The sequence below is a fragment of the Podarcis cretensis genome, assembly GCF_951804945.1.
Source record: "Podarcis cretensis genome assembly, chromosome: 3".
Taxonomy (NCBI): domain Eukaryota; kingdom Metazoa; phylum Chordata; class Lepidosauria; order Squamata; family Lacertidae; genus Podarcis; species Podarcis cretensis.
Genome location: NC_137172.1, coordinates 25,914,092 through 25,927,720, shown reverse-complemented (window position 1 = coordinate 25,927,720; position 13,629 = coordinate 25,914,092). Strand labels below are relative to the sequence as shown.

Genomic DNA, 13,629 nt, shown 5'->3' with positions numbered 1-13,629 from the left:
TAGCCCCTTGGCAGTTACTTTGTGGGGGTTTCATCTTGCTCCCAGTGCTGTTCCTCATTGATATGAAACTACTGGAAGGAGTCCTCAGGGGATTCGAAGCGATGTGTCACCAAGGGATAGTCTGAGTCACTGTGGTCCCTGCGTTGGCAACCTCAAGACTGAGCTACTGAAAGCTGTAGCTAGGAGGGTATGCCGCAGCCTCGCTGCTGAGTAGGACGCCAAGCATGTCATGCCACTTCTGAAAGAACAACACCGGCTGGCAATTTGCTAAGAAACCAAAGGCAGGGTTCTTTTGTTGGCTTACAAAGGCTTTATACATCGACAAAAGCACATTAAAATTGGCTTCTTAGCAAATTTGTACATCAATAAAACGGAGCAAAAGGCAAGGAGAATAAATTGATGGAAGGAAGGCAGAGAGCAAAGGTAGAGGGAGGGGAAGTGAGGCAGCACATCTGACCCCACATGGCTACAGCAAAAGTCATTGCAGGGGTGTAAAAGGTAAAAAGCAACACTACTTTGAATTTCTGGTCCATGGCAGCTTTGGAAAAGTATCTCTCACCAGGGCATTGTGAGATCACACACACTGATGTCCACAAATCTCCTTGCAATTTTTTTAACACTGTATAAATGGTAAGTTGCATCAGTGCATGCAAGGATAGACTCTCCTTTTCATTAGCAGTTTTTTTCTTTAAAAAAATGTTTTTATTGATTTTCAGCAATAATAAAACAAACGACCACACATGTGGATACTTCCTCCACGAATGATTCAGATGCATTGGCTCAAAACAGGAGACTTTCAATTACAAAGAAGCAGATGTTCTTCTTGGGGATGTGGAATTCAGAAAGCATGAGAAAGATAAAAATATAAAGCAACACTTTAGCAAACTGATAAATCGAATCATGTGAAGCCCTCTGAGTTCTCTCAATTTCTCACCTAATGTGATGATGGGCTCCGGACTATTGTCTTTTAAATTTACAAAAGCAATAAAATAAATTGTGTTAATAAATGAATCATTTTTGTGACAACATGGTATTGTTTTTAATTTACTTGTCAATTTTTCATTTAGCCAAAAACCACACTTACCAATAGTGGCTGGAAACCCAGCCAGATGGGCGGGGTATAAATAATAAATTATTGTTATAATTATTTTATCAATACCACTAGTAAACAGTTGCTCATTCGAGGCACCTCCAGGATTCAACTTTTGTTAATCAAGCTGCCATGAGAAGGTGATCAATCAAGGACTTGCTCTTAATGTCCCTGTCCAGAAAGAGATCTACATCCTTACAGGTTCTTGTTAGCAAAGGTTGAATGGATTTCCTGCATTGGCTGGGGGTTGGGCTAGATGGCATTTGAGGTTCTCCTCTTTCCACAGGGCAGGTGAAAGTACAAGTGATATGAAAACAACATCATTCTACAGCTTGGCCCCAACGGGTGTCTCTCGTACTATGATCAGAGCGCATTCCTCGTCTCGCTCCTCTTCTCCTGGGTCTCGAAGTGACATCTCCGAGAAGCTTGCTTGCTGGGAGCTGTCACGGCCTGCCCCAAGGCAGGGAGCACACCAGTTTTGATGATCCGTCCATAATAAGCTCCAGTTGTAGGTGATTCATCCCTGCATTCAGCTGGGGACACATCTTGTTAGGCAGCCTGACGTAACACAGTCCGCAGGCAAAGGGTTATGGGAGGCAAATGCACCTAACCGGCAGTATTTTTATTTCAGTGTTTTAAAAAAACAAAAAACAAAAACCCAGCAAGAAGAAAAGATGGCAGCCTCATTACCCTAAGAGTGCAGGCTGTTTACAGGTAGGTAGCCGTGTTGGTCTGCCATAGTCGAAACAAAATAAAAAATTCCTTTCAGTAGCACCTTAGAGACCAACTAAGTTTGTTAGTGGTATGAGCTTTCGTGTACATGCACACTTCTTCAGTGTAGGCTGTGTTATTTTACAGAAACATAGGTCCTGTTTTCCTTAGGGTGCTTTCTAATTCTTTACCCAGCACAAATATTTTCTGTAATGCAAATCCTCTCACATATTAATATGTGCTGGATTTCTTGCTTTGCTGAGTTAACACAGGGAGTAGGCCTCCTTTTGCGATGTATCGACTTATAACTTTTCACTGAGGAAATCGGCTAATGGATATTCGCCCCTTTTGGGGGGGGTTATCCTCCCACTGTTGCTCCTCCCCACTTTTGCCGTGGCCCCACCCATTGGCATGTGGCCCTCAGAAGGTTGAGAACAAGGGAATGCAGCCCTTGGTCTGAGAAGGGTTCTCTTCCTTTGATCTAGGTTTCCTAGTCCTTGCTCAGCACTCTTATCTACTGCCATACGGACTCCTTTAAGTAGGTGGGCTTTAATGGCAAACTTGTCAGTTTTGTAAAAAGCACTGCTCCAAAGTTCTGGGGGGAAATTGCGTAATCAAGTGACCTACAGGACAAATCAGAAACAGCAAGTTCAGGGCATATGTAAATTGATGTATACTAAAGCAAAAAGAACGTCATGATGCTATTGTTATAATTGACTATTTCATGGATTTTTCTTTTTTAAAGAAGTTAAGCTCCTGCCCTGCTTTGACCTGCTTTGAGCAGATTAGCCAAACTAAGAAGCTTTTCATTCTCTGATGTGAAACCGATATGGGAGCAAAGCTTAGTGCACAATTTGTAATCAAGGCAGAATGAGAGAGAGCACCAATTAGTCTGATTGTACCAATAGAACTGTTGCAAAATGGCAATTGCCTTATGCTAGCTTGTTGCATCTCACATATCTCACATATCTAATTTTGATGTCCCTGCCAGCCCTCATGCTGCCAAAATTTGATGTGCCCTGCCCTTGTGCTGCCTTCCCAAGCCGGCTAAGAGAGGCACTGGGCTTTGTGAAGGAGGCACAAGGCTCTGGCAGGTTCTTAGAGCCCTCCCACCTCCTTCCCAATGATGGGAAAGTGCTAACAAGGCTTTGGGAAGGAGGGTGGAGGACCCGAGGACCCTATCAGAGCCCTCACGCCACCTTCCTAAAGACCGCCTCCTTATGCAGCTTTGGGAAGGCAGTGCTAGGGCTGTGGTAGAGTTGTCAAATGCTGCTGATGGCTGCCAAGAAAGGCCTTGAGGGCATGTTGGACCACCCTGCTCTATCTGAAGGGCGATGAGGCGACAGGCCTCTCCTCTATTCAAGGGACTTTCTGCTCCAACTGCCTGTCAGACTTCAGGGAATCCAGTCCCTCCCACGGTGGCAGCCAAGAAGCAGACAAACAATAAACGTTCTTCCCAAGCAATTTATTCAATACAGTGGAACCTCGGGTTGCGAACGTGATCCACGCAGGAGGCACGTTCGCAACCCACAGCGTTTGCAACCCGCAGTGCCGTGTCTGTGCACGTGCGGGTTGCGATTCGGCGCATGCACGAGCACCGACACCCGAAGTAACCCGTTCTGGTACTTCCAGGTTAGGCACGGCGCACAACCCAAAAATGCATAACCTGAAGCATTTGTAACCTGAGGTACCACTGTAATTCACAGAGAGCAAAGAAGGAATGCAGTCTTCCTATGATAATGGCATTGCTCTGAGTAAGGTCCCACCCCCTCTGTCTCTCCTATTCTACGTCATGGCTGCATCAGCTAATCTGAGCTTTCTGCCTCTGAGCTTTCTGTCTGACTACCCTCAATGCTTGCCTGGTCCTGGGAGCGGGGTCAGGAATGCTTTCCAAAGACACTGAGTCTGTCAGCTGTCTCTCCCCTGGTGCTTCTTCTTCCTGCTGCTCCTCTTCCAATGTTTTCCAGCTTCTCCCTGCTGCAGCCTCTGAACTATGACCTTCTACAAACCACTATTCTAAATCTATACTGTCCTCCTGTTCTCAGGAAGGTTCAGGAGAAGGAGGGGCGGCCCCCAGCATTCCTCTTCAGTCCAGTCCCTGACACTGCCATTTAAAGATAAAGAATTCTAGGAAGGGCATGAGGGCCTCAAAGCTGCCCATCAACTGTGAGCAACACCTCAACTGCACACTGAGCGAACAGGGAGGTCACATCTATGGTGAGATGTATTTCTGTTTTGATTAGAGCCAGTGTGGTGTAGTGGTTAAGAGCGGTAGACGCTTAATCTGGTGATCCAGGTTCGCGTCTCCGCTCCTCCACATGCAGCTGCTGGGTGACCTTGGGCCAGTCACACTTCTCTGAAGTCTCTCAGCCCCACTCACCTCACAGAGTGTTTGTTGTGGGGGAGGAAGGGAAAGGAGATTGTGAGCTGCTTTGAGACTCCTTGGGGTCGTGATAAAGCGGGATATCAAATCCAAACTCTCTCTTCTTATTATTTCTAAATTTGCATTTTTGCAGATGAGTCAGGCAAATTACATGCAAAACTGTGCTCCTTTTGGGGGGGGGGGGGCGGAAATACGGAAGTGACCACCCTATTCCCAAGACCAGTTTGCTGACACACATATTTACTGGATTGGAATTCAGATGTGCCCCTCTAGGAATTTCATAAATGCTTTTTTTGTGAAATGATATTGCCACTCTAATTCCTGGGTACACAACAGCCAGATGGAGATGTCACATGGAGACAAGAGAGGTGACGCAGGCCAGAGGTTCACATGCCAAAAGAACAAATTATCTCCTCTAGATCCACAACCTTGGCCTCAAAGGAGTAGCTGTCAGTGAAGTAAGCAGTAGGCCAGAATAGAGCCCAATTAGCATGCCATTTTGGGCCAAGATTCTGTCATTTTTATTCCATGGCCTAAGAGCAGATGGACTGATGGTGTAAATACTTAAAGGTATGGGCTTGCTTTCAAACTGGGTCATGTGGTAGGTTTTAAACATTTATACTGGATCCATTTTGATACAACAGTGTCAATCAATTAAAAAACAATTTGAGACTGTTTACTGTACCAACCTTTTATTCATCCCTAATCCTTTCTCAAAACTCTTCTCTTTCATTTCACTTTTGTACTCAAATTTTCAACCTTCTTCTATGAATGTGATTCCAAATTAACGATTCTGGATTTAGTTGAAAGCCTTGTTTGGATGGCATGCTAAGCCAAACTATGGTTTAGCGCAGCCTGGTGCAGCAGTGAAAAGGATCAGAGAAGGAGAAATGGCTGTCAGCAGCTCTCCAGGAGATCACACTAAGCCAGGGGTTGGCTTAACATGTCATGAGAAATGTCTTACAGTGAGCCAAGACACTTGGTAGTTCACACCTTCCAGCATGCAACAACCAGGGGGAAAAGACCAAATCAGTACAAGATATTATCAAAATAGAATCTGTAAACATTTTTTCCTCCTAAAAACATGCGGAATAATGAGTAACAAAAGATAATAGTATCCAAAAATCGTCTTCTCTTCAAAATTTCTAAAATCGAAGGATCCTGCTTCCAGGTAATTGACTCCTGGAATTCTGGGGGTGAGGGATGTAAAAATAGTACTAGAATACTGTTTGGAGGTGTTTTGTATTTTTATTTTTGCCAATATTACCTTCCTGGCAATCCCAAAAAATGGTGGGAGGAGAATGAAGGTGGATAAAGTGCTTTTTCCTACCCCCTGCTAGGACCAAAGGATTCCAATCTCAAATTTTTATTTATTTATTGAATTTATATACCGCCCTATACCCGGGGGTCTCAGGGCGGTTCACATCCTTAACTTTGGCTGGGTCTTGTGAACTTACCAGATTATATAGTCATACATATCCACATTAGATAAAGGTAAAGGACCCCGGGATGGTTAAGTCCAGTCGAATTCGTAAAATGCTAGTCAAATATGGGGTGCAACGCTCATCTCTGCTTTCAGGCCGAGGGAGCCAGCGTTTGTCCGCGAACAGTTTTCTGGGTCATGTGGCCAGCATAACTGAACTGGTTCTGGTGCAATGAAACACCGTGACGGAGGTCAGAGTGCACAGAAACGAAGTTTACCGTCCTGCTGCAGCGGTACCTATTTATCAACTTGCACTGGTGTGCTTTTGAACTGCTAGGTTGGCAGGAGCTGGGACAGAGCAATGGGAGCTCACCACCACTGTGTGGATTTGAACTGCCGACCTTATGATTAGCAAGCTCGAGAGGCTTGGTCGTTTAGATCACAGCGACACCCACATCCCCATACCTACATTTTTTTTTTTAAAAAAACCCCACATTAAAAACATATCTTCAAATAGTTATGATCTATAAATAGCATCTTGAGAGACAAATACATTTTTAAAACATTTGCATTGATTTAATGCCCCCCCCCCAATGTATCTTACAATGACTTCCAGAGTTTCAAAGGCTTTGGCAAATGCATACAGATGAGAAATTCCTACACCTCTTGATGGGCAGCATGTCAGGATACACTGGTATACTGGTATGGCATTGTACATCGAGAGACACAAGATGGGGTTCATAGGTCAAAGGTCCCTTCTTGAGAGGTCTAGAGGGCATCCCTTCCAATAACTGCTAATGCCTGCTGTAAGTCTGTTGCCATTCAATCCCAACATGAGAGTAGCAATAGAGGAATCCCCAAACAGAGAGTGTCACCCATGGCCAGCCTGTGAATAGAAGAAACAAGAGATTAGGCAGATGCAGAGCACTAGAATCCAGTGAATGAGCCAGAGATGCAAAGCTCACCAGCTCAGCAACTTTTCAGTATTCGGCAGCTCTGGAAAAGGGTGAATGCCATGCAAGGAATCATTTTAGGAAAGGAATTGAAAAGAAAACTCTCAGTGTTGCAATGCTGTTGCACAAACCTCTGGTGCTCTCCCAGCTGAAATGCTATGTACTTAGTGTTCTAGTCACCACACCTCAAGAAAGAGATACTGCCGAGCTGGAAAAGGTTCACAAAATGGCAAGCCAAATGATAAAGGGAATGGAGGAGCAACAGGTACAACATTTGAGGCCTTTCTTTATGATATATGGTTCATTTACACATCTATACAACCTGAGCTTATGATGGAGGGATTCACAGCATTCACACCCCAAGAGGTTCTGGCTTCTCCACAGCAGCCTTGGACTTAAGTAGACTCCAACCATTGCTCTCAAATGCTTCTCTCTGACTCTCACTTCAGCCTGCGGCTTATTATGTCCGTTTTACAACTCCTGCAACCCTAAAACACTTTAAAACTAATACTCATTTGAGGAAAGAAGGGAGGGAACACACTCATTTGCAAATAAGATTTTCCATTGATCTTTTGTTGTCCTAATCGCTCCTTATCCCCAGGCTATGGCCTCATGTAGAAGGCTAGTCCGGGTTTAATTTGCTTTTGACAACATTGGAGGCTTTCCGGTTTAGAGAAAAGGCAAGTAAGAGGCTTAAGAGAAGCGTTTAGAACTATGCAAGATGTGGAGAAGTTGGAAAGAGGTAAGTTCCACCCCTCCACACACACCTCATGACACTAGAACACTAGATGTACAATGAAGCTGAACGCTGGAAGATTCAGGGCAGACAAAGAAGAGTTTGGATTTGATATCCCGCTTTCTCACTACCCTAAGGAGTCTCAAAGCGGCTAACATTCTCCTTTCCCTTCCTCCCCCACAACAAACACTCTGTGAGGTGAGTGAGGCCGAGAGATTTCAGAGAACTGTGACTAGCCCAAGGTCACCCAGCAGCTGCATGTGGAGGAGCGGGGAAGCAAACCCGGTTCACCAGATTACGAGTCTACCGCTCTTAACCACTACACCACACAAACAAGAAACACCTTTTTCACATAGCCTGGAAACTTGCTCCCACAAGTGGCAGTGATGCCACCAACTTGGACGACTTTAAAAGAGGATTGGACAGATTTATAGAGGAGAAGGGTATCGAGCTGGCTATGTTCCACCTTCACTGTCAGAGGCTATATGCCTCTGAATGCCAGTCACTGTGAATGAGCTTGGGGCTTCCCTTTGGCATCTGGTTGGCCACTGTGAGAACAGGATGCTGAACTATGATGGACCATTGGCCCGATCTAGGAGGGCTCCTCTGAAGAATAAGGATGCCTGGAGCAGATCTGATGCTACCTGGCATCATCTCAGCAGATGCTCAAGGTAGCCCTCCAGGCCTATTCATGTAACTGAACTGATATGAGCTCAGTCCACCAGGCGCTGCTGCCTCATACCTTTGATTCATTTCATGCTCTCTCTTTTATCTTTGTCTGAATGGAGAACTAAAAAGAAAAAGGAAGGTTAAGCACAGATGACTTTCTTTTCGGTCTTGGCAGAATGCTCCAGGCTTTGGAAGGAAGTGAAGCAAAATAAGGTGTCCTTTCATTTAAGCCATCTCTGGAGAGTGGCCATCAGGGTGAGTAGGAAAGAGAGGAAGACGGAAAGAACACAGCTCTCCAGAAACACTAAGGGGAAATTTCATTCCACTTAGACTTGATATCAAATGCATCATTACAGGTTTTTGTTGGCGAGATGTGCAAGGACTCTGTGATTTAGGTAAGGCCAAAGCACCCTTGAAATGACTGCTGTAAATGAATGGTTCGTGTGTTCTTATTATTTGATTATAGAGAAGGGTACGAGATGACATGCAGGTCATCACAGAGAAGCTGAATTCTTCGGCGACATCATTGGAGTCTGCTTGTCACATTCTCTCCTCCTCACATTCTCAGCTCTTCTTGAAGCACTTGCCTCTACCTGGATTTCTACAAACATTTCAATTTGCAAAAATAGAACAAGTGTTCAGAAGTTAGGGAAAAGTGTAGAAAAGTAGACTTTTCTTTTTTCCTTTTAAAAGTGATGTTAGTTGCCTTGTGTGCTTTGTAAGTGAGCTAGAAAGACAGGTCATAAAATATTGTAAAAAATCGGATGATATTAATGTCCTTGAACGAACAAGAGTTGCTAGCTTAACACTGTGAGTTAAATGAGTGATTGTGGATGTTGACAAAAGATGAGCAATGTTTCTTAACTTGAATATCTGTGCATAGACTTCTGAATGGGCAACAGGACTTTTTTTGAGCCGGAACTTGCTTTCGCAGCGATGCTGGTGGTGGAGCAATCAGGTGGAGAAGCGTTTCCCCCCAAAAAAGTGTTGCTTGTTTGCCTCCCCCCCAAAAAGCCAGGAGTCCCTGTACCTCTTTTTCTAGAAAAAAAGCACTGTTGGGCAATATACATGCACTGGTGTAGGTCTCAAAAATATGTGCTTTGCTGGACACGTAGTTGAGAAAGAAGAGTTTGGGATTAATAAAGGTTGAACAAATGAGAACCCTTTGAACTTCTAGCTGGAGTTAGCTGAGACTGGAGGCAGAGCCTTGGGGCATGTGTGTGCTCTAGTAGCTGCAGGTAAGGAGTGCCTGTTTCCTTCCATTATGCTCTGCTGGTATATTGCAAAAAACAGCACAACTTTCCCCTTCCAAAGGAAACTAAACCTGGGAATGCTGCTCATGGGAATTCCTAATGTTCAGGGAAGCAGGGAATGTAAAACGAGAGGAAAGAAAGCATTTCTGATCACTGCTGCTCAAAGCAAAACCAACAAGAATGTGCCAATTTTGTACAGCCCCAATTTCCTTTGGAAATCATAAAACTGGAATCCAGGTTCTGCTTTAGAGTTGCTGCATTACAAGCAGCAAGGAACTGCATGTGGGCCAGTTGCGTGGAGTTGCAGGCAGGCAAGTCAGGAGCTGGGATCAGGAGCTGGTCAGCAATAAAAACACCAATGCCAGTGAAGTTAACTCTTCATTCATAGAAACCCAAACAGCTCAGGTGACCACAGAAACTCTTCCCAGCAGGTCTTGCCCCAATGAGCCAGTTGCGAGGACTCAAGGTCCCTGCCTTCCCACAGCTGCCTGTCTCCTCCTCTCCAGAGTTTTCCCCAAACAGCCAGAGACTGTATCTGCATGCAACTAATCTCCCCTCTGTGTGTTCTGGGAGCTCAGGGGGGGATGGGAGCTGGTCGCAGCAGCAGGGGGAGACTCTCTGGGTTCTTTTTCTACATATAATTTTTATTAAATTTTCTGTTTTACAATTTAGAATACTCATTTAAACATCCGTAAAATATCAGTGACTTCCCTTCTTCTCTTTCCATGCATCATTTTGCATATCACAAATCCCTGCATATTTTACATAAACTAAACCATTCAGTATTCCATTATTGCATCCATCAAAACTTATTTACACTGTTGAATTTATCTTAATGCTGCCAATGTTTTCAAGAGTACAAAATCCGCCCCCACCATATATTCAATAAACATTTCCCAAACTTCTCTAAACGTACAGTGGACACTCGGGTTGCAAACGTGATCTGTGCGGCGCGTGAGTTGCGATTTGGCGCTTCTGCGCATGAGCAAAGCGCAATTTAGCACTTTTGCACATGCGCGACCCCCGAAACCCAGAAGTAACCCGTTCCAGTACTTCCGGGTTTCACTGGGTCTGTAACCCGAAAAAACACAACCTGAAGCATCTTTAACCCAAGGTATGACTGTATGTTCTTCTTGTTCTCTTATTCTATATGTTAAGTCTGCAAGTTGCACATATCCCATCAGCTTAAGTTGCCATTCTTCTTTTGTTGGGACCTCACTCATTTTCCATAGAGACTCTCTGGATTCTTCAGCAGCCTGTCTCATCTCTGTCTCCTGCCCGCCCCCTACTCTCCTGCCTCGAGTCTAGACTGCTCTCTGTCACAGCCTCTTCCTGCTCACTAAACCCTGCTGCCTCTTCATCTTCCAACACCTCCTCCCCCTAGTCTTCTACCTCTGACCATGCATCGTCATCCCCCACCAATCCCCTAGCTCTGAGCCTTCTCCCCCCACCCCAGGATTCCCGGGGGGGGGTTCCCCAGCTGGGGCCTCTCACCACTCCTCTGCATCCAGCCAGTCCATGCCACCACCCCAGAAAACAGTAGGAACATTCTGAGGTTCTTCTTTTCCTTCTAAGGTAAAGGTAAAGGGACCCCTGACCATTAGGTCCAGTCGTGACCGACTCTGGGGTTGCGGTGCTCATCTCATTTTATTGGCTGAGGGAGCCGGCGTTTGTCCGCAGACAGCTTCCGGGACATGTGGCCAGCATGACCAAGCTGCTTCTGGTGAACCAGAGCAGCGCACGGAAACGCCGTTTACCTTCCCGCCGGAGTGGTACCTATTTATCTACTTGCACTTTGACGTGATTTTGAACTGCTAGGTGGGCAGGAACAGGGACTGAGCAACGGGAGCTCACCCCGTCTCAGGGATTCGAACTGCCGACCTTCTGATCGGCAAGTCCTAGCCTCTGTGGTTTAACTCACAGCGCCACCTGCGTCCCTTCTTTTCCTTCTAGGGGGAAAGAATCTCAAGGAACTTTCTCGGGGAAATGTCTTGAGAAACTTTGGCTCAGCTCAAGGAAGAAGCACTAGCATTGCTGCAAGGGAGAGCCTCAGCTTTCATTAGGATACAGCGGGCAATGGGGAAAAGGACCCGACAGCATTCTAATGAGGGCTCTGAATTTCTCTGCACTGCAGCATCTGTGGAGCAAAACTGAGCAATTGCATGCAACTTCAATTGTTCTGAATAGAACTTTTCCTGCATTAGAGACTTCTGGGCTATTCAATAAAAGCTGGGAGAAAAATCAAGCTGTGCTCCTTTGGCCCAATAGTAGCAGCACTTGGTAGGATTGTTTTGCAACGTTGCCCCCCCCCCCCGCAAACAAAAGGCAGAGTGTCCAAATGGTTGGTGCAGCTTGATTCTATTGCAAGCCCAAAAGGAACAAATAGATGTTGGCTCTCTCAGCACCTTCCAGTTATTTATTGCATTCCATTGCAGGAAAATAGGACTGTGCTTTAGGTGAAGGTCAGGCCATTTCTTCATCTAACCCGGCATTGTCTACTCTGACTGGAAGCAGCTCTCTGGGCCAGTTAAAAAAAAAAAAAAAAAGGTTGCAGGTGATGGGAACACATGGTTCCTTCCAATTTAATTGCTGGATTAAATACCTGTAGTGGTATTCAGGACACGGGTGATGCTGTGGTCTAAACCACTGAGCCTCTTGGGCTTGCCGATCAGAAGGTCGGTGGTTCAAATCCCCGCAACGGGGTGAGCTCCCATTGCTCAGTCTCAGCTCCTGCCAACCTAGAAGTTCGAAAGCACGCCAAAAAAAGTGCAAGTAGATAAATAGGTACTGCTCCAGCGGGAAGGTAAACGCCGTTTCTGTGTGCTCTGGTTCCTTTACCCCCTTTTTTTTTTAGTGTTATACAACACTAGTCCTACTCAGAGTAGACCCATTAAAATTAAAGGACACGACTAAGTTATGACCCATTTGAATGGGTCTGTTCTGAGTAGGTCTTATTCTACCCCTACATTTTGAGTTTTATTAATTGGTTGGGGGCCAAATTTATTTACTGGGACCTTAAAAGTCAGGAGACACTTGTTTACATTTTGAAACTATTTTGGTTCTGGTTTGTTACAGCAATAGGACCTGGAAAAACAGGAGAGCCAAAGTATGCAGGGGTGCTATTGAAGTCGTATTTGTTTATAATTCTTCTTTATCTACTGATGTATCCACTGAGTGCTGTGTCCTGCTTATGAATAGATAATGGTTGTCTTTGACCAGGAACAATAAGGGTGGTGGTGTTTTTTTTTTAGGGGGGGGGAACATTAGGAATCACCTTTTCCCCCAACCTGATCCTGCTCTTGGAAGGGAGGAAAACCACCCAGAAAAGTGAGTTTTGGTCAGGATATGCAAAACCTAGCTCAAAATCCTAAACTCTCTGGGTGTGGGTGGGTGTGCATGCATACATGCACATGTGTGTGATGCTACCTTTATGTGTATGAACAAGAATTTATTCCCTACTCAAAGCAGTATAATTAAATTTAATTTTATAAATGGGTTCAATTTATATTTCACCTTTCCTCCAAGGAGCTCAAGGCCATAGGTGTGGTTCTGCCCACCTCATTTAACCCCCACAGCAGCCCTCTAATGCAGGCTAGGTTGAGAGGTCCAAGATCACCTAGTGAACTTCGTGGCTGAGTAGGTATTCGAACCCTGGTCTCCCAGACCCATCACCCTGACCACAACACACTGACTCTCACATATATATATCTGCATGGTGCATAGAAGATGCCTCTTTGCCAAACACCTTCTCCCCAGCATCTATTTATGCTGCCAAGGACTAAAGATGGCATTTGGCTCCCAAGTCCCTTTTCTAATTTGAATCCTCTGCACAATGCAGGCGGCAACTGTGCATCAAACCATACATGTGATCAAAGGGGCGGCTGCCGTTGCCAGAGCTAAAAGTAGCTCAGTAATTGAAAACAACCATTTCCTGCAGTGAATCGATGTTGCAAAACTTGGAGTGGGATATTCTGCCCCCCCATCCCTCTCCCTCCCCCATTCTTTGTGGCAGGCAATAGATCTTCAGCAGTGTATAAAGCAGCAAGCACTTTTTTAAAAAAGCACAAAACCAGGCTGCATGAAATCCAGCACTCAGCTTGCCCCCAAATCGTTTTTGGGCTTTTTTTGTGCTTTGTCAGATGGCTATGCTGCCAGGAGGAGATTTCTTGAAAGAACAATGCCTTGCTGTCATTATTTTCTTTTCCCAGCTCGAGAGGTACGTGCAAATTAATGCAGGGAGGACTGCGGCGCAAGTGAAACGCAGAGTGCAGGGCTCAGAGGTTTCCATTAAATTTTCCACAGCTTTTTGAGAAAGCTCAGCTTTAAACAGCTGCTTCGGTAATTACACAGGGAGAGAAGAGCCCAAATCCTAACCAATCTGTGATCAATAATGGTTTTTTCTGAAGGCTGA

The 13,629-nt window shown here is 45.2% G+C and overlaps 1 protein-coding gene and 1 long non-coding RNA gene across 3 annotated transcripts in view; one reads left to right on the top strand and one right to left on the bottom strand.

Moving 5' to 3' along the window:
- The first annotated feature begins 4,439 nt into the window (after nt 1-4,439).
- The window catches only part of LOC307212094, a 317,636-nt gene continuing 308,446 nt past the window's right edge, over nt 4,440-13,629 (top strand). The window contains exon 1 of the long non-coding RNA XR_013836818.1: nt 4,440-5,778. This is a non-coding gene — a long non-coding RNA (uncharacterized lncRNA). The remainder of the gene's footprint in view (nt 5,779-13,629) is intronic.
- Nucleotides 4,860-13,629, bottom strand: part of HHAT (hedgehog acyltransferase) — a 187,175-nt gene continuing 178,405 nt past the window's right edge. For both annotated transcript variants that reach the window (XM_079968801.1, XM_079968803.1), the window contains one exon: nt 4,860-6,493. In XM_079968801.1, the coding sequence (XP_079824927.1) occupies nt 6,402-6,493 (92 nt within the window). In that variant the 3' untranslated portion in view covers nt 4,860-6,401. The remainder of the gene's footprint in view (nt 6,494-13,629) is intronic.